The 18,667-nt window shown below is 50.8% G+C and overlaps 7 protein-coding genes across 7 annotated transcripts; 4 read left to right on the top strand and 3 right to left on the bottom strand.

The window, feature by feature from the left end:
- Positions 1 to 1,309: 1,309 nt before the first annotated feature.
- STEHIDRAFT_49616 (NAD-P-binding protein) lies at positions 1,310 to 3,068 on the bottom strand (the record flags this gene model as incomplete). The annotated part of the gene is made up of 9 exons (XM_007299301.1): positions 1,310 to 1,484; positions 1,548 to 1,593; positions 1,697 to 1,763; positions 1,846 to 1,916; positions 1,998 to 2,174; positions 2,327 to 2,392; positions 2,457 to 2,519; positions 2,585 to 2,813; positions 2,931 to 3,068. 9 exons carry the CDS (start codon positions 3,066 to 3,068, stop codon positions 1,310 to 1,312), a joined length of 1,032 nt encoding a protein of 343 aa, XP_007299363.1.
- A 356-nt stretch (positions 3,069 to 3,424) lies between these two features.
- STEHIDRAFT_165201 (uncharacterized protein) lies at positions 3,425 to 4,774 on the bottom strand (the record flags this gene model as incomplete). The annotated part of the gene is made up of 4 exons (XM_007299522.1): positions 4,586 to 4,774; positions 4,304 to 4,498; positions 4,030 to 4,220; positions 3,425 to 3,962 (listed from the first exon to the last, which is right to left on the bottom strand). The coding sequence occupies exons 1-4, from the start codon at positions 4,715 to 4,717 to the stop codon at positions 3,425 to 3,427; spliced, it is 1,056 nt and encodes a 351-aa protein (XP_007299584.1). The 5' UTR covers positions 4,718 to 4,774.
- Positions 4,775 to 4,963: 189 nt separating this feature from the next.
- STEHIDRAFT_72250 (beta-lactamase/transpeptidase-like protein) lies at positions 4,964 to 7,671 on the top strand. Its single transcript, XM_007299357.1, has 11 exons — positions 4,964 to 5,226; positions 5,320 to 5,471; positions 5,614 to 5,741; positions 5,844 to 6,015; positions 6,096 to 6,152; positions 6,228 to 6,334; positions 6,421 to 6,611; positions 6,717 to 6,932; positions 6,996 to 7,042; positions 7,254 to 7,273; positions 7,350 to 7,671. The coding sequence occupies exons 1-11, from the start codon at positions 5,196 to 5,198 to the stop codon at positions 7,507 to 7,509; spliced, it is 1,281 nt and encodes a 426-aa protein (XP_007299419.1). The 5' UTR covers positions 4,964 to 5,195; the 3' UTR covers positions 7,510 to 7,671.
- A 1,227-nt stretch (positions 7,672 to 8,898) lies between these two features.
- On the top strand, positions 8,899 to 9,159 carry STEHIDRAFT_152362 (uncharacterized protein; the record flags this gene model as incomplete). Its single annotated transcript, XM_007299520.1, has 2 exons — positions 8,899 to 8,981; positions 9,042 to 9,159. The coding sequence occupies 2 exons, from the start codon at positions 8,899 to 8,901 to the stop codon at positions 9,157 to 9,159; spliced, it is 201 nt and encodes a 66-aa protein (XP_007299582.1).
- Positions 9,160 to 9,605: 446 nt separating this feature from the next.
- STEHIDRAFT_127781 (S-adenosyl-L-methionine-dependent methyltransferase) lies at positions 9,606 to 11,625 on the bottom strand (the record flags this gene model as incomplete). The annotated part of the gene is made up of 11 exons (XM_007299519.1): positions 9,606 to 9,752; positions 9,811 to 10,103; positions 10,167 to 10,221; positions 10,283 to 10,431; positions 10,486 to 10,712; positions 10,769 to 10,822; positions 10,881 to 11,004; positions 11,068 to 11,122; positions 11,178 to 11,215; positions 11,275 to 11,311; positions 11,377 to 11,625. The coding sequence occupies 11 exons, from the start codon at positions 11,623 to 11,625 to the stop codon at positions 9,606 to 9,608; spliced, it is 1,428 nt and encodes a 475-aa protein (XP_007299581.1).
- Positions 11,626 to 12,945: 1,320 nt separating this feature from the next.
- On the top strand, positions 12,946 to 14,865 carry STEHIDRAFT_165199 (beta-lactamase/transpeptidase-like protein; the record flags this gene model as incomplete). Its single annotated transcript, XM_007299518.1, has 11 exons — positions 12,946 to 12,976; positions 13,036 to 13,187; positions 13,254 to 13,381; positions 13,455 to 13,632; positions 13,706 to 13,762; positions 13,824 to 13,930; positions 13,994 to 14,184; positions 14,261 to 14,473; positions 14,548 to 14,594; positions 14,658 to 14,677; positions 14,735 to 14,865. The coding sequence occupies 11 exons, from the start codon at positions 12,946 to 12,948 to the stop codon at positions 14,811 to 14,813; spliced, it is 1,203 nt and encodes a 400-aa protein (XP_007299580.1). The 3' UTR covers positions 14,814 to 14,865.
- An 808-nt stretch (positions 14,866 to 15,673) lies between these two features.
- Positions 15,674 to 17,680, top strand: STEHIDRAFT_117946 (beta-lactamase/transpeptidase-like protein). Its single transcript, XM_007299517.1, has 11 exons — positions 15,674 to 15,733; positions 15,791 to 15,942; positions 16,022 to 16,149; positions 16,222 to 16,396; positions 16,474 to 16,530; positions 16,595 to 16,701; positions 16,753 to 16,943; positions 17,058 to 17,276; positions 17,345 to 17,391; positions 17,453 to 17,472; positions 17,530 to 17,680. The coding sequence occupies exons 1-11, from the start codon at positions 15,703 to 15,705 to the stop codon at positions 17,624 to 17,626; spliced, it is 1,224 nt and encodes a 407-aa protein (XP_007299579.1). The 5' UTR covers positions 15,674 to 15,702; the 3' UTR covers positions 17,627 to 17,680.
- Positions 17,681 to 18,667: the final 987 nt, after the last annotated feature.

Below are 18,667 nucleotides of genomic sequence, written 5' to 3'. Positions count from 1 at the left end.
CATATCAGATGCCATCGTGGCGAGTGAGAGCAAGAAAAACGCCACCTTCAGAGCCAGCGCCACTGTGGCGAATATCAGGTCGAGAGTTCGATTCCGAACGACTACCCAACGTGACGGAACGAAAAGGTTTTATATATAGACAAAAAGGTGGGTAGGTATACAGAGGCAGGTTATACTGTACTCAGAACCTATTTCAGGCCTATATAACATCACAGGCGTGAGCACTAATATCGGATGAGAGGTGATGAGCAAAGCACACGATTCGTCCACCTCTAATATCTTCTCCTGAAGACCTGTTTTATCTGCCCATTGCACAAGCCTAGTTTGGGCTTCATCCCGGCAATAGCACCTGATCCCGAGACTGACTCATTCGTGTGATTTCTTGATTTTTTGTGGACGCTGCATTGGCCTAGATATCGACCAGTATCACGCCGTCCGCGACGGTCTTCAGTTTCTGTCGGTCAGGATTCGTATTGTAAGAAGAGGAGTTGAGCGAACTAAACCCACCATGCGAACGATAGCCATTGTGGTGCTTGAAGGTGGGGCATACAGTTCGTACGAGGGCGAGTGCTAAATATTAGGCCCGAACGCTCACTTACAAGGCGTCCTGACGGTCTTACATGCTGAATATTCTGAACTCCCTGTTGTAGCCCCTATAGTTGGAACATAGAATATATAGCACAATACGGAGTGCGCGAGCACTCCTCATGACTTAGCCATTGGATGTCTTGAAGCTGCGTCTCACCTTGGTCTGACCAAGATATCTTTTGAACTAGCCTAAGCGTTTGCCAGTCGTAGATTTTATCAAGTTCATGTTCTGCCAGATCATAGCACAAGAGATATGGATATCCAGCCAGAAGAGAACCAAGCATCTGCACGAACCGGTTTTCACCGCCGACTCGGAAGTGGATGATGATGATGACCGTCGAGAATTAAGGTTTACGCCGTTGTTTCGGATGCGGGCGGCGTCGGGCTGTTGGAAGCGAGCGTTTGATCCGGGTATTTGGCGCACCAGATTCACATTTTTGGCGGCAGGCAACTCCAAGGCAACTCGCATGCAGCGTGGACGGTCTTCCAACTTGAAAGCAGTATAACACATAGCGAGAACAATACAAATACATATACACAAATAGTCGACACCGACATGTCCCTATGTCCTCCGATTCCGGGAATAAGTACTTAACTCAGTTCGGTCCACTCCATCTCGGGCCCAACATTCGAATCCTCCCGCGTATCGAACAACCACTCAACACCCAACACCCAACACCCAATACCACACACATCTCTAACACCCACCCAAACCCCCCACTCAAAGCTTCCCCCTTGCCTTCTCCTCCCTCTTCGCCTGTTCGGGATCCCTAACCCTAACAATCGCCTTCCCCCACGTCTTTCGCTTCTCGAGATCGTCGAGGCCTTGAGCGACGGTGTCGAGGGTGTAAGTTTGGGAGTAGACGACAGGGGTGACGCGTTTGGAGGCGAGCATGCTGTTTGTGTTGGTTTTGTGAGCGAGGGAGAAAGGGAGATAGGGAGATAGGTGGGGAACGTACTCGAGGAGGGCTTTCCATACTTCTGTGGCGTGTTTCGGGTCTTTCTCTACATATGACGAACATGACACAACCAGTTCGTCAGTTTATTGAGAGCTCGACCGCGGATGTCAATGGTAAGAATAAGGGTGAAGGATGAGGGAGAAACGTACGGAAGTACATCCCCCAGTGTAGGCCGACTAGTGATATGTTCTTTAGTAAGACGAGGTTCATCGGGACCTATCCGAAATGAACGAATATAGTTGGAGATAAGGACACATTGTATATGTAAACGAATAAAAATTGGGTATCTCGAGCATACCTTCTCGATTGCACCACCCGCAAAGCCGATGACCAACGCCCTCCCACCCCACGCTATACACTTCAACGAATCTACACACCGTATACGTATCAGCTAACAATGTTCTCCTTCTCTTTCCAGAAAGAGGGAGGAAGAGTCAGGATCGCACGCACCTTTAATCATCCCGACAGGATCGTAGATGACGTCCACGCCTTTCCCATCCGTGATCTTCAATACCTCCTGTTGCCAACCAGGTTTCGTATAATCGATCGAGAAGTCGGCGCCGCCGTATTTTGTGGCGATGGAGAGTTTGGAGGGCGAGGAGGCGGCGATGACGCGGGCGCCGAGGGCTGTCGTGGGATAGATCAGTGAGACGTCAGAGAGAAAGGTCACAAATGAATAGGGTGAGCGTCCAAAGAAGAAGATAGAGTGCCGGTATGAGAGAGGTGCGTTTCGGGGCGGTCGGAGACAAAATGTGAAGATTCATAAAGGACGGACAAACCTTTTGCGAGCTGCACGGCGGCGATGCCCACGCCGCCTGCTGCTGCCGTTACGAGCACCCATTCACCTTCATATATCGATTCGTTAGGATATGTTCTCTACGGGTCGGTGGGATACAGAAACGGACATACCGGGTTTCAGCTTCGCCCGCCCCACCAGTCCTTCATACGACGTCGGCCACGTAACAAAAAGCCCTATCCCGCCACGACACACCAACAATCAACGCTCTTGAGTTTCACCTCCTTGTTTATGAACTCACCAGCTCCCTGGTCATAACTCAATGCATCCGGCAACGGCAATAAATGCTTCCAGCTCGTCGCGACCTCCTCGCCCAACGCACCCTGCCCGCTCCCGAACACTCTCTGTCCGGGCTTGAAGGGACATCCGGGTGGGAGGATTTGGGATGTTGAGATGCGGCCTGCAAATTCGGAGCCGAGAACGAAGGGGAAGGGGGGTTTGTTTTGGTATTTTCCTTGGGTTTGCAGGATCTATAGAAAATATAAAGGGGGAGGGGAGAGGAGAGGATGAATAGGTCAGTTTTGTATGCGGTGGACACGGAAAGAGTTTGAATGTAAGACGAGCAAGACAACTATATAATAGCTCACGTCGAAGAAATTGAGTCCTGCAGAATGAACCTCCACGAGCACTTCGTCAGAACTGGGTTTGGGCTTCGGTTCGGGGAAGTCGTGCGTCAATGGGATCTGTGAGTGGTGGGCAAACTCTTTGACGACGAAGGCTTTCATAATTCTGAATTTATCACAATTTCCTAGTCGCGGCTAGAGACAGTGCTATATGGTGGGTGGCTGGAGAGGTAAGGGAAGCGGAGAGAGCGACTACAAGTGACGAATGCGGGGTATATTTGAAAGAGTGCGAATGAGGGGAACCAATGATTGTTTCCGGGGACCTCGAGGAGCGAGATCACCGATTGGTCGCCACTTGCCGGGCACACGTGAAAGGGGCTTGTGGCGTAGGGCCACAGTTCGTTGTACAGTTCTCAGGGAACTTTTGCGTAGAGATCCCGGGTGGGATATTACAACAATATGCGTACAGATAAATATGACATATAAATATACTCACACATATCGAACGTCCAGAACCCTCATCTCCTATCCCAAGAACGCCTCCCACCTCCATCCACGCTCCTCCCACCCGCAGCCTTCACATCCCTCCTCCCATCCCTCATATCATCATCCCACCCTTTCTCCTTCCACCCATCCCTCCTTTCTCCGTGCCCCTCACGCCCACCAAACTTATGTCTCCTCGCCTCCTCCACCTCCTCCCGATTATACATATCGCTCGTCCCACCATGCACCGTACTCGGTGTCCCAGTAACGCTCGAATTACTCATCATCTCCCTCTCCCTCTCTTTTTGTTTCCGACGAAGTAATTCTTGAGCCCGTGCGCGTTCGGATGATTCGCGAGTAAGACGGGCTTCAACTGTGTGTGCTGGTGGGGGTGCAGGGGGTGGTGGCATTGTGCGGTCGTGTGAGGAGGTGGAGGCTGTCGAAAGCCGTGGCGGATATTTTGAGGGACGTGAAGAGGACGAGGACGACGATGGGTGAGAGGTAGAATTCAGGAGATGGCGGGGTATAGACGCGAGCGGGTCGTGCGCTGATTTGCGCGCTTGGTCGCGGCGTCTGTACGATACGAGGTCGGCCTCAGCAAACATATTATATAGATAACGAGGCTGAGAAAGCAACCCACCGTCGGTCATCGCCCTTCTTCCTCTCTCTACAATCTTCATCGTCCGCTACATCACGGTCAGCCTCCCTCGATCCCTTGGAAGAGTACCACGGATTCAGATCTTTCTTCGTAGGCGCGAGCGCGAAGCCTCTGTCCTCCGCCGTCACGACCGGTCCCTTCTTCGACGCACGGGCGGCGAGAACCGCAGATTGCTAAATCATAAGAAAAACATGAACGCATGGATTTCATGTCAGTCAGAGTGCTGGGATGGTGTGGTGAGGTTGTGAAGGCGTACCTGCTCCAGATCCTCAAACAAGTTTATATGTCTACTCGACGAATTCGACAACGAAGAAGAAATGGGTACTTCTTCATTAGCCAGTGTTGGTGGTCTTGATGGTCCCGCGGCAGCTTCGTCGTCGTCTCTATGTGTATTCTCTTCGCCAGTCGATTCGACCCGCTGGCGCAGCGCATCCAAGCGTGACTCGGAGTCCTATACATCGCCAACCAATTCGCATCACACCGTGAACAACCGAGATCAATAAGATTAGATGTTTAAGTAAGGAGGAAGTGAACGTACAGCCAATAACGCCCTATCTTCCTCCTCTACACCTTTCCGTCTCGCCTCTTCTTCATCACGCCTGACTCGGGCGATGTTATCTTGACGGTAGGGATGGTACGATTTGTGGTGCGCTATGTTTAGTTTTCCCATTGTGATGTAAGAGCGCTCCTGTAGTAGAGTATAGAGAGAGATCGGGTCAAATTGGAGGTGGATGTGAGAGCAGAGCAAGTGATTGTGGCGGCGAGTGGCACAGGGTCTATTGGGTGCCGATCTGCTGACAAAACGGGATTTTGAGCCAAAATGCGACACACATATGGTCAAAATATGATCCACAATTGACCAGCAAAGCCGGTAAACAAGTTGCCGGTCTTTGTTCTCGTCCTTCACCGCATGACCCCTTCGACTTGAACATGAGAATAATCGTCGTGGACTGCATATCCTCTCTGCGACTAACAATTACTTGTACTGAGTCCTGGGCAGCACTATTGCACTAGGCCGATATTCTTGACTTCGCAGGTTGCTGCACATACTGGCTAGCTCTGAATAGGAACTCGACTACTGAACTCGAGCTTTAGCATCTTTAGCCTTGCCGACTTTTGACTATTCTAGCCAGTGAACTTGAGGCGCCATGACTGAATCTCCGTTCGCTTCAATCAAAGGTATACCACCCGCATCATCATCCTCACATCCATCCCACTGCTTCCTGCCGGCCGTACTTATCGTCCAAATCTTCACCACTTTCCCTCGTCCAGATAAAACCGACACCCTCCTCTCAACCCTCATCCCCGCCAATAATACTCCAGGCGCGAACTTCCTCGCCCTCTCGCGCGATGGGAGCACGATCTATGAATCTTCGTTTGGTGTGAGGGAGAAGGGTATGTCTGAGGTTATGACGGAAGATACCGTAGGCGATTTTTTCTCCATGATCATTCTCTCCTTTTCTCAATGTATCCTTCCTTCTTCGCGTCTCTTCATACTCGACGACGCATGAAAGCCATATTTACGTCGATGACGACCTTACTAACTTGTGAATTTCACAACCGCAGGTCTTTTGGCTGGCATCGTGCTCGAAGATCCTCACTTCCCTTTGTGCTATGAAGTGCGTGGAGCAAGGGCTCATCACGTTGGACGAGGATGCAACTCCGTATTTACCTGAGCTCGCGAAACAACCCGTGTAGGCCTCTCACGCTCAGCCCTCGTCTCAGATATCATGTCGCTTGACTCTCATCGGCCCGAGGATGTGACTTCACGTATCTCATTAGTCCTTCATCTATAGCCGCCAGAACACATCCACAGGCCAACCGACTTACATCCCTCGCAAAGTGCCTATCACACTCAGACATCTTTTGACGATGACGGCGGGGACGGGTTACCCTGGCTTCGGCGTCTCCCCGGAAGTGGCGAAGACCATATCGACGAGTAGGGAGCCGTATATGGTTGCTGAGAGGGTAAGTCTCCACGAAGACTTATTCTCCAAAATGTCTGCTACGGATTGCTGATGGTCATGCGTTTGCTTGTTGACCTTTAGAGGACGCATTATGGTGGCCCTCTGCTCAGTCAGCCAGGAGAGAAATGGGAATACTCGGTGTGTTCACTTTCACTCGATCATCACTCACGGACTCTTGGCACTGACGACGGGAACGGTTGATGTCAATGGTAGGGCGCGATTGATTGGGCGGGCGAGCTCGTCGAGGTTCTTTCGGGGATGCGTCTTGGCGATTATTTGAATAAATATATATGCGAGCCTTGTGGCGTTAGTGGGATCACGTTCGTCTCGTCTTATGTTACCTCTCCGTCCCTCCTCGCCTTCCTTGCCATTATCCTCTTACTCAACTACACTCACTTGACCACAGGTTCGATCTCACTCCCGACCAACGCTCCCGACTCGCAGGCGCACATTTTCGATGGCGCGACGGTTCCGTAACAGCCCGCGGGAAAATTATAATGGACGACGTGGTCGACCACTTGGGAGGTGCGGGTGCGTTTGCGACTGCGCGGGATTTTGCGAGTGTGCTTTTATTGTTCATCAATGAAGGGAAACACCGTACGTGTAACGTCTCCCCACCCTTCCCTACGCCCCCCAAATTGGCGCGCTTTGTTGTTGATCCACTCGTCCAATTACCCCTCCAACGAACTAAACGCTAAACAGCGGTAACGGAAAACCAAGTCCTTCACCCCTCAACGATCCACTCGATGCTCAGCCCCCAACTCACGCCCTCCCAAGCGAAATGGCTCGATATGCCTACACCAGTCAATCGGGGTAAACCGCTCGCGCCGGGTGTGGAGAAGCAGTGGGGGTTGGGAGGGATGATTATGTCGCAAGGATTGCGGACGGGGAGGGGGAAGGGGTGTTTTACTTGGAGTGGTGCGTTTTTGTTGTTGGTTTTGTGAGGGTTTGGGCGAGCTAATCGGTGCGTGCGGTTGGTAGGTGTTGCGAACACGCATTGGATGGCGGATCCGGAGAAGGGCGTCGTGGTGCGTTTGCAAGTTCATGTTATATTAGGGCGCGTTCGGCTGCCAGAAACGCTGCACGCGTGAGCCATCGGGAGGCTCAAGAACTGCAGCGCTTCTCCGTGTTTTGGCGGAACAACGCTGCAACGTTGATGGCAGCCGAACACATCCTTGATACCTCTGTTCTGGTCGAGCTCTGTGTGTCTGATCTGACCGCTTCTTCCTTTCGATGTAGATGGTCCTCTTTGCTCAGATGTACGCCTTGGCTTCACCATGACATTGTACCGTCCGAGTCTAACCTCATTGCATTGATTTGGCTTATCCCTCGTAGCATCCCGCAAGAAGACGCCCGCATCATCTCCGTTCGGAGTAAATGGGAGGCCATCGTCTATGAAGGTCTTCAACGTCTTCAAACCCCAAAGTCAGGTCCGGACACGGGAACGACTGCAGATGAAGATGAGAAGCGGACGATATCGAAGAGTCGGCTTTGACGCGGTCATTCTCTAGGAGCACAGGGTTCATTCTGTCCGTATTTGACACTGGGGCTGATAGACACGGATAACCCGCAATGTCGTTTTGGCTGCATCGGACGCAGAGTCTGTATTGTATCGGTCACGCTGGATTCGTTCACGATCAAGCAGAGCATGGCAGTGACAAAAACTCCACAGGGTGCTGTTCGCATCTTTGATCCATCGATGGATACATTGCATTTCTCGTTATTTTGTTGTTCGTGCCATTGACTCTCGCTGCATCTAGGAGATGCTGAATTCGGTTCAAGTGACCATGCATTGACGGTGTTTCAGACCTCCTTGAGCCAATGAAACTCTTCCGAGGGTATATGTTGCTACTATCTATAGGTGTATCCGACGCGGAGAGGGCGCTGCGACCTGGTGAGGTATCCTTTACTCCATACCCGCTGATTTTTTGGATGAAATAGGGCATCGGCGCTGGGTTTACTGGCCATGGGATGAGCAAACACGCAGTACACGGCACAGGTATGTTCACTTGCTCGATAGTCTGGTCATGCACGCCAGAACCGACCGACACCCCATCATATGTCGATCTCTATCATTCTCTATAAACTCAAGCAGTGCGAATCAGATATCACGGTGGATCCTTCAGCGCTCGCGCTGGTCACTTGGAGGGAGGGAGTGCATCGCATCTCTTGTATTCAGTCTGTTTTCGTTCGTCTTGACCTCTCCTTTGATATTAGTCGCATCACAATCATCACAACGAAGCTGACCGTGCTCGTTGATTCTCCACAACTACACTGCAGTTTCTCCACCGGAAAGTTCGGAAACCATCCAAAGGAGGTGTTGTATGTGTTGAAGAGGACGCCAGAGCTGCAATCTCTCTTCCTTTGATGCTTCCATTGATAATTATCGGCATTGGGCATCCGATAGGCCAGCACGTTCGATCCTATTGTATGTATTCTCTCTGTGCTGCCTGAGCGTAGAGACATCCCAACATCTTTGAGATACCTCCGTTCATGCCTCAATGATACATTACTTTCGAGCCACCAGATCATGGAACAACGGCCTACGGTCGCCTAGGGCGTCATCTCTGGCGTTTCTAGACGATGCCATAGCTGCAGCCGTTGCGGGGTATGTGGCCGTCGTTTGAACGATGATGCTGGTAGTATAATCACGGGTTTCTATGCCGTGTGCCGACGAGCGCTCAATGCCTGCTTGGACCACATATAAAAAGGGTGCCGTTTTGAAGTCTCAGAATATTCCTCAACCAGCTCTCAAATCACCTTCTCAGACCATATCCACATACAGAGGTAGGTATCACCGTCGTCAGCAAGGAAGCCCTCGCCCCCCTCCCTACGTACTCCGGCATTGAAGCTCACGCCCTTCTCATCCAACAGAGACACAACGATGAAGTTCTTTGCTCCTCTCCTTGCCGTCCTTGCTCTCACCACTGGAGTCACGCTCGCGCAACTCGGTCCTTGCTACAACCAGTACGTCCTTACTTCTTCGCACTCTGCGATGTATCGCTCACTCGTCTTCTCGAATTCTAGGGCGGACCCCGACAATGGCATAGGCAACTACTGCTACTGCGAAGGGGATGGACTCTGCTGGCCTGATGCCCCCAACGGCTGCAACCCGCCGCTCACTGGATCATTCCCCTGCCCTTAGTGGAGTTAAGACGTGGGGCGGGAAATCAATGGGGAGTGTGAAATGATGGAGTGGAGGTTGTAAATGTGTAAGGAGGAATTGTTGCAAAAGGAGGTTTCATTGACGCTGCGTGTGCATTCAAATATCCGCGATCTGTAAGAATCAACTATCCAACTTCAAGGTCACAACAGACCGTGAGCAGGGTAGTAATATAAGTCATTTCTTGGATATATATGGGCCACACGCCCACCTATGACTCTGCTAAACGGAAAACAGGTCTTAGGTGGGATATGCACGAGAATAAATACGCCTTGAAAACGAAATGGGATACAACGTCGATTATATACATAGAATATCGAACTCAGTCAAGCGCAGACGTTTATGGCATTATATACGGACACCTGACGGACTCGAAGTTTGAAATCCATCACGAAAGAGCTGAAATACTCGCTCGACGGCGCTTAGGCTTAAAAGGGTACCGCTTCAATCGCCTGCAAAAATGTGCTGTCCCCACCCTCGTGGCGATTCACTCTAATGACCTTCCACCCGCAGCCACGCAGAAGATCATTGAAATGGCGGATCGTTCTCTCCTGCGAGTTAAACAGCAAGAACATCTACGGGTTACCAGCAAATCAGCGTATGTCTTATCTCAAAGGGAGGGGAAATGCACACATCGATATCGGCGTTATATCCCATCAGGTTGGTATGGCCGTAGTTTGCGAGCAGTGGGGCAGGGGCCTCGTGAGGTACTGCGCCTGGGATTTCGTAATTATCATCTCCCTGGCTATCGTGGCACGCGAACGGCATGATGCTCTCGATAAGCAAGAGAACCGTGTCCTTCGTGGCGGCCTCCCTGAGACGGGCGAGCAATTTGACGCAGAACTCGTCGGACCAATCGTGAATGATAATCTTGAGGAGGAACACGGACGCGTCGTTGTGAGGCTGTGGCTTGAAAAAGTCGTGTGCTGGCAGCGAAAGGTGTTCAAGAGGACGTCCATCAAAAGATCAGGGACAACGGATCGACTTACCCTCGAGTTGTACACGACCCGACTTGATGGCGTCTGGGTGCTTCTCCGCCCATATCTTCACACAAACAGTACTGTGAGATTGATTACCAAATGATAACAACACGAGAGGAACGCACAGTTCTGCCTTCCTCGATGACACTAGGAAGGTCCTGAACGACAATATTGAGCTGAGGGAAATGAGTGGCGAGCGACATGGACGACGTTCCAATGCCACCTCCGACGTCGACCACTAGGGACTCCGCCGGAAGGCTCTTCCAGTTGAAGGCTTTACACAAGAAATCAGCTCGCTATTCATTACAGATGATATTGACTTTCTTACCACCAAGAATGGAATCGGGAGGCTGGAGCGCCTGAACCCCGTGCATACCAATAGAAAAACGCTGGTGACGGAATGATTCTTCCGGTCTCTCATAAAACTCCCAGAGTGTCTGGTCAGTGTTGAGAGCACGAGAAAATGGAGATGCGTGGGGATCTCCGGATTTTCTCGTTTTCGGATCCTCCAGTACCTCCCACGACCATGCAGCCGCCTTGAATGCTTCATCGAGGCTACGAGTCGTGGTCAGGGAGGAAAGCTCGTAGACTATATAGTATCTCAAACTCACTGGTGCGAAAGAAAGGCGGGAAATCCAAAAGTCCCGATATGCTTGGATTCGGGCCTATTATCACGAGCGGTCAGCACTGTGGTAAACATGCAGGTCTGAGTGCAAGACATACTTTGCGATAATCTCTGTGCTGGGCTTCAATGTGTCGAGCATACTGGAAATGCGTGTGTTTGTAAACACGTCCGGTGATACCTCTCGGTATACATGGTTCGTGGCCAGGAAACGGAGGAAACGGCCTGGATAAACAAATCCAGTAAGCTCCCAAATGACGACTCAGCACCAATAATATGACCCCTCACCGAGTTTGAGAGGATCCTGGCCATTCTTTGCCGCGATGTCCTTGACGTGCAATCCCTAAGAAATCCGCATGTTGAGTACTAATCCGCCCTAGATCAATACGATTACTTGCCTCAGGTCCAGCTTCGCGTAGAATTTCGGTTATGTTTGCTGTGCAGTCGTCATCGCTAAGTGCAAGGGGAGGGGCGCAGATAGTAGACCTAACTTACACTCAAGGCAAGCACGAATGGCCGCAGCCCTAAAATGCTGTATAACACACGTAAGAGTGTTTGACTCACAATGAAGATGCGATGGAGATTGGAAGAACGCACGCCGCCGGCAAAATGATAAAGGGTAACTTGAGGAGGTGTGAGGATAGCGGCGAGGTGAACGGCTGCAGCACTGGCGATGTTGGCGGCCTCTGCGACTTTCGGGTCCGCCCTGAACGCTTCGGTTGGTGGAGAGAACGGCTCATTCAACTCAGGCAGCTTCGTTCCATTGGCGGCGCAAGTTTGCTCAATGACATCGAGAGATTCACCCATATGGGCCAAGAGTTGGCGTGCCACTTGTATAGAGGTCATCGTTGCTTCGTGGAGTGGATAAATGTGTTGAGAGGAGGGATCACTAATTAGTGCGTCGGGTCCTGGGCGGTCGAGGCAGAGTTGAACTTATAGGCAACCGACCATCATATAATCCAATTGATTGAGAATGCGATTTCCAGCCGACAACGGTCAGACGTAAGAAGGGTGTCTCCACTAGTGAGGGCCTCGGTGAGCGAGGATCAGTTTTAGACATCGTAAGGGACAAATGGGTAGCATGCAGGGGGGGCTGCGCACACCGAGGTTGCCAGTACGTGCCTGGAACATGGATCAGACATGTTTCGCATGAACATCTCCAGGTAGCGAAGGCATATCGATGGATTGGCCGAGCCGCATACCCGAAGCAACGCTGGGATGTTGGTATAACTTGAATCCGAGTCCATGGTCACAATCAGCCACATGTCTGACCGGAAATATAGCTTTCCTCAGTTCATTTAATTATACGTTGAAAAGCGAAAGTCTGCGAAAGTTCTACCTGGAATCGCGTGCACTTATGAGCGCATAAGTAATAGCATAGCAATCACTGTGAGGCGAGGGATACATACCCGTAGTACCAGGAGGCCCGGGTACTCGCGCCAGCCGTCCCCCCGCGTAGTTATCTCAATGGAACGACTGTCTTCCCGTTGTATAGATCTGACTGTGGGAGACTACCGCGTAGTAGAGTACTTAGGTCAGCAGTCTAACGAGGAGGAGCAGGGAGGAGCCGTAAGTTGGTGGAGTGGCGCCGGAGTCACGGTGTGGGGAAGCTGGCGGGCTTTGAATTTCAATTAGTCAGCCAGTCGTTCGCGTGTTCGCTGCTCAGGCCGTTTCCGCAACGTTTCCGAGTCCCTCGTCGTGAAACTTCAAGTGAAACTTTGCGTCAGGTTTTCAGTTCAGTTTTCATACGGTATCTCTCATATTTTATGCATATCGTTTGATCTACCATGCGATAATTTCTCGCTCGCACTCCTCTGTGCAGCTGACACATCGGTTAGCTTTGATTTTGCATCGAAATCTTGGACCTCTGCTTGCCCATTGATTGGTCCATCCGTATGGACCACCATTGGACCTTCCACTTCCGCCTGTCGTGGACTCTGCCCATAGTCGTGTCGCATGACTTGCTCGCGGAAATCGTTGGTGGAAAGTCTACTCTATGCACCGGAAGTGCTGACCAATGGATTGGGATGAAGTTTTCCATCCTAGTGGACCAAATAGCCCCGGTCGTCACATCCGCGAAGCTGATAATGCCTTGACAAGGGGTATATAACGCACGCAGAAGTTGCTGTTTCTTGACATTCATTCGCCTTTGACCCGAACAACAACATGAACGAGAAGACACTGCGCTCTTTGGAAAGTACGTCGTTCTCTATCAATCTACGTCTATAATATTGGTTCTCAGCCTTGTTTGCTCAGCTGAATGCGACGACTGCCTCGAGGCTAAGTTTGGAGACACAGGCATACCTGGGGCCATATTTATTGCTCTTGATAGGGACGGGTCGACGATCTATTCAAGGAACATGGGAACTAGGGAGGTCAACAGTGCTCAAGCTATGACCGATGACACTGTGAGTACTGCTAGTATATCCGCATATGTACTATGGACGAGGGACGCTTGCTCATGTTATCTGCAGATGTTCTGGGTAGCTTCTTGCGTGAAGGTCTTCACGGCCATGTCCGTCATGAAATGCGTCGAACAGGGGCTCGTTACTCTAGATGCAAATATTCTAGAACATGTGCCCGAACTCGCAAAGCAGCCTGTGTACGTTTTTTTTTTATCTTGTTACCTCTGTATCTTGCGCCGTGAGAGGTTTTAACCTCGGATGACAAGACAGCCGGCAACCCACCGATGAACCTGGAAAACATACATTTAGTCCTCGCACGGAGCCTATAACCCTCCGAATGCTCATGACGAACACGGCGGGTGTAGGCTATCCTCCCGGTGAACTTTCATCCCCAGAGGCACTCGAGGACCTCGCTACCGGCAAGGGGCCATGGGCCCAAGCCAAAGTGGTACGCCTCCTTTTGGAACAGAAAGTCACCACTGTTACGAAAGCCGTAAGTGCTAACAATCTCGGACTTGTAGGAATTCCACGCTGGCGGACCCTTGAAATTTCAACCTGGAGAGAAGTGGGAATATGGTGTGCGTTCTTGCTCAGTTTTTATCTATCTACGCGAACGCTGATTATGTCATTACTGAGTAGGGATCTATGGAGTGGGCCGGCCGTGTTGTCGAATCTGTCACAGGCCGGAGGCTAGGAGACTTTATGGCTGAACACATTCTTGAGCCGTCTGGCGTTCGCGACATCACGTCGGTCATCTCCTTTCACCTCCGTGTCCAATCGTGACTGAACACTCATATGGGCGTTCTTAGCTTCGAGCTGACGGAGGATCAGCACTCTCGCATGGCCGCTTCTCACTTCCGCTGGCCAGATGGACGCGTGAATGCTCGAGCGAAATTTTACTCGGACAATGTTATCGATCATTGTGGCGGTTCGGGCTTGTACGCTACTGCGCCAGACTTCGCTCAAGCATTGCTCCCCCTCATCAATGGTGGTGTTCACCGTAAGTCTTCTTTTTACTATATATCCTCCTCTCGCCTGGATTGCACACTAACCAGGCACGGATTCCATGCAAATAGCGATCACCGGAAAGCGTATTTTGGAATCCGAGACAGTCAGAGATATGTTCGCTGGACAGTTGACCCCAGAACAAGTTCTTTGGCTCGATCGTCCAAGTTTGATCTCAGAGCACATATTTTCTCCAGGCGTTGAAAAGCAATGGGGGCTGAGTGGTCTGTTAATGCCTAAGGGGTCTCCCACTGGCAGAGGCGAGGGCACGGCGACCTGGTTCGGTAAGCTAGCCAGTTGATACTTCGAAAATAGACAGACTCTAATCATGGTCATGCTGGCTATGTTCCTCCCTTAGGAGGTGCGAACACGCATTGGATGGCCGATTCTACGAAGGGCATTGTCGTAAGTGGGCAGTCCCATGAGATTTACTTCACTGTTCAACTCGCTCATTCCGTCATAACGCAGATGGTAGTTTTCGCTCAAGTGTGAGTCTGACTAGTCTTATCAGTACAATCATCCTTTCTGATCTAGTGATCTCTCAGTGTCTCCATGCCGTTAGGAGATGAACGGCTTCTGACTCTAAGAGACGAGTTAGAGAAGAGCATCTACCAGAGATTCTGATGTTGTCAGCAATCGTACCGTGCGCCCAATTTACGGGGTACGAAACATCTTCTGCAGCAGTTCTCTTTCCCATTGCAGATCTCTATGATTCCATCTCGTTGTCTGATCGGATCTCCACGTATGCCGTCCTCACGTGAAATGATCTGAGTGGTATCTTCTCTTCTGTTGGTGTCCGCATTCGGACCGGCTTTCACTCTGAGCCGAGTGCTAAGCCCTTAAGCTAGCTCAGGCTTCAATACTGTCCATGACCGGGATCTGAAAACTTGTTTTCACTTCTGTACTCTGCTCTCCTAACTCTCTCGATCTCCTTCGGCTTTCACACATGCAGAGTACAGGATGTCCGCTACAAAACTAGCAAGTCTGTAATTTTTTTGAGAGCGAAATGTGGGTCAACGTCGCTGCCGGTGACGAGCACGATTTTGCCGCGCCAAATTGGCGCGAGGCACGGTCGACGGTCGACAATGACTGATACTTAGTACTCCTAATGCCGTTGCCACGACTCAGACTTGGGCTGAGTCATGTTCACACGATTCCCTGCAGGACTAGTGTCCAAGGCTCCAAATTGGACTCCGGAAGTTCGATTCGGACTAGGTTTGATGACTGAGGCCTCCAACCTGTGCACTCATGGAAGACGTGGCATACACCGGCCCCCCTGTTGAAAAGGCGTAGCTCATCATGTACTCGTTTCGTTGAAGAAGATTCCTGACGTGGAACTTGGACGTCGTCAGACCTCGGGTGGGTTCCGGTGGGATCTCCAGATGTTGCCCCTATTGCTAGTAATGCGGTTCCTTGGCTGGCCTATATAAGCAGTTCAGACGATAACATCGCCTCGCGGAGATTTGTCCCTTTTCACATCCGACCGAGACCTTTAATCATTCTTGCCGCCGAGATGAACGACGAGATGTTGCGCTCATTGCAATGTATGTCTTCCCAATGATTTTGTTGCAGATCATTCATTCCGAATTTTGTTTGCTTAGTTGAATGCGACAGACTCCTCGACGCCAAGTTCGGAGAAACAGGCCTACCTGGCGCTCAGTTCATCGCTCTCTCGAGGAACGGGACGACACTTTACTCGAGATCGTTAGGAACCAAGGCCATCAATAGTGCTGAACCTATGACGGACGATACGGTGGGTAGTATCGCTTCTTACATTGGCAAGAGCCGTTGATCGCTCATTGTACCAACTTGTTGATCTGCGAATGATGTAGATGTTCTGGATGGCGTCATGCACGAAGATCCTCACCTCCATGTGTATCCTGAAATGTGTCGAGAAAGGACTTGTCACGCTCGATGAGGATATATTAGGGCATATACCCGAGCTTGCTAAGCAGCTTGTGTACGTCCGAATTTTCCTCCGACCGCCCCTTGCAGCCATATAATGACATTGACCGCCGTTGTATATTGGTAGCCGTCAAGATACGACCGAACCAGGAAAATTTGATCTCGTGCCTCGCAAAGGACCGATAACCCTTCGAATGCTCATGACGTTCACGTCTGGTGTCGCATTCCCTTCTACAGACCTTACTCCGGAAGTTATAGAGTTTATCGCGACGAGCATGGAGCCGTATGTGCAAGCTAGAGTTGTGCGTGTAGTCCGTTTTCATTGTTGAGGAATGCCGTTGCTGTGGTTTTGGTCTGGGAGAGCTGATGGATGCGCTAGGAATTTCATGGTGGCGGACCTTTGAATTCGCAGCCCGGAGAGAAGTGGGAATATGGAGTGAGTAACGATCCACGACTTCTCTGGTGTGCACTCGAGTGATGACGGCACACTTGTGGGATAGGGCGCTCTTGAGTGGGCCGGCCTTGTTGTCGAATCCATTACAGGCCAGAAGCTGGGAGATTTCATGAAAGAACAGATCCTCGAGCCATGTGGCGTTCACGACATCAAGTCCGTAAACTTCCATCTCTACCATAGACCCACATTAATGAGCCCTCATAGCTTCGAGCTGACAGAAGACCAGCGCTCCCGTTTCACGGGTACACATTTCCGCTGGCCTGATGGAAGGGTGACTGTACGCGGAAAGCTCATATCGGACGACGTTGTCGATCATGTTGGGGGTTCGGGCTTGTACGGGAGGGGAGATGAGTATGCTCGAGCGTTGCTACCACTTGTTAACGATGGTGTTCATCGTACGTGCCTACCATGTCGTTCACCGTCCATAACACAAGTTCCATCTTCCATTCTTCTTTACTCGTCTCATTGCGCTCGTACCCTGTGCTGACACAAGGCCGCCACATTCACAGCGTTCACAGGAAAACGAATCCTAAAGCCGGAGACAGTTAAGTCAATATTCGAAGGCCAGCTCACCCCAGATCAGGCCGCTTGGCTCGAACGCCCGACGATAGCAGCGGGAGGTAAAGTTTTGTTTCCAAACATCGAGAAGCAGTGGGGGATGGGATGCCTGTTGATGCCGAAGGGGTCTAGTGTGACCGGAAGAGGGGAGAGGACGGGAACTTGGGAAGGTGCGCTTTAGTGTTGGGTCAGGTTGGAGCATGTGATTTCTTTTACTCACTGACTGTTTCTTTGACAGGCTGGGCGAACACGCATTGGATGGCTGATCCTACGAAGGGCGTTGTGGTGAGTCATTGTCAGTCAATGACCATGGTTTACTGACTCACGAGCCTGATGCTGTGCGCAGATGGTGGTTTTCGCTCAAGTGTGAGTGTTGTTTCTTTGGATTCATTAGAAATATGGAATGAGCTGACAAGGATCCAGTGTGCCTAATACGGACGAGAAGCTGGTCGCTCTGAAGGACGAGTGGGAGAAGACGGTTTACCAAGGATATGATCTGTTTGTCAAGGGAGGCGCATAGTTAGTGCAGGGGATGATTGTGGAAAGGCAATGACGGTTGCATATCCATACGAACGGTTATGGTCCCATTCGAATTCCTAAAGAGCGTCTTGAGCCTGAGGCATGGAAGGTGTGTGCCACGGTGGCCCCGAAGAGAACTTGAAGAGCGCAAGAAGAGCGCGACAGGAGCGCGAGGGGTTCATTCATTGATCGAAGAGGTTGCAAAATTGTTCGATCAACAGATTACCTTGCTTGACAAGGTCCTTCCAACCCCCGTAATTGCACTCGAGAACGATCCCCCACACAAACATACGCAAACAATGATGTGTGGCGCTGTTGCCACACCGCCCTCCCTGTACATTCAAGTTCGACCACATCCTGTGCGTTGCTCGAGGTATGTAGTGGCCTTCTGAATGACGGTTGTAAGCACTCATAGTTAACTTTCAGGTGCTTGGTACTGGATATCTTGCTCTATGTATCCCCTCCATTGTTTTTTTTTTCGCTGTTCTTGTCGCGTTCTCCTAGGTGGCGGTACAAAGGAACATCAATGTGGACCATGCTCAGCCTTCTCAGTTGTCTGAATGCTTGGCTCATACGGGGTATCAATTGTCGAGGTTACTCTGGCCCACGATTGTACTAGGTCTGTCCGCCTGGAGTCCTCAAACACACGGAGTCTATCTCCACCCTCGACTACCATACAAACCCTCCCTCTTAGGTCTCTTCAGCGCAATCACGGATGTCAAGGCCTCCCTGAAGTCCATAATGCCCTGGGGTCTAGCATTCTATCCGCATTATACCATTCGGTTAGAAGACGACTCCAATATTCAGTGCAGAGCAAATGTTCGAATGTAGGATTGGTGCCACCAAATGTCAAGAATCCGAGGCCGCACAAAGTAAGTAGTGGTCTAAAAGAGACGCTATGGTAGCAGATATATTGAGAAGAACCGTTTTGCGCGGTCTGGGACAGAGCCGCGAACCCACAATCAACCAAAGGATTCATTGGCCCCTCTGAGCGATTCGCAGCAGGAATAGTGTCGCCAATTGAATGTGAAGAATTGAATTT

Source organism: Stereum hirsutum (assembly GCF_000264905.1).
Source record: "Stereum hirsutum FP-91666 SS1 unplaced genomic scaffold STEHIscaffold_2, whole genome shotgun sequence".
Taxonomy (NCBI): domain Eukaryota; kingdom Fungi; phylum Basidiomycota; class Agaricomycetes; order Russulales; family Stereaceae; genus Stereum; species Stereum hirsutum.
This window is presented reverse-complemented; position numbering and strand designations above follow the sequence as displayed.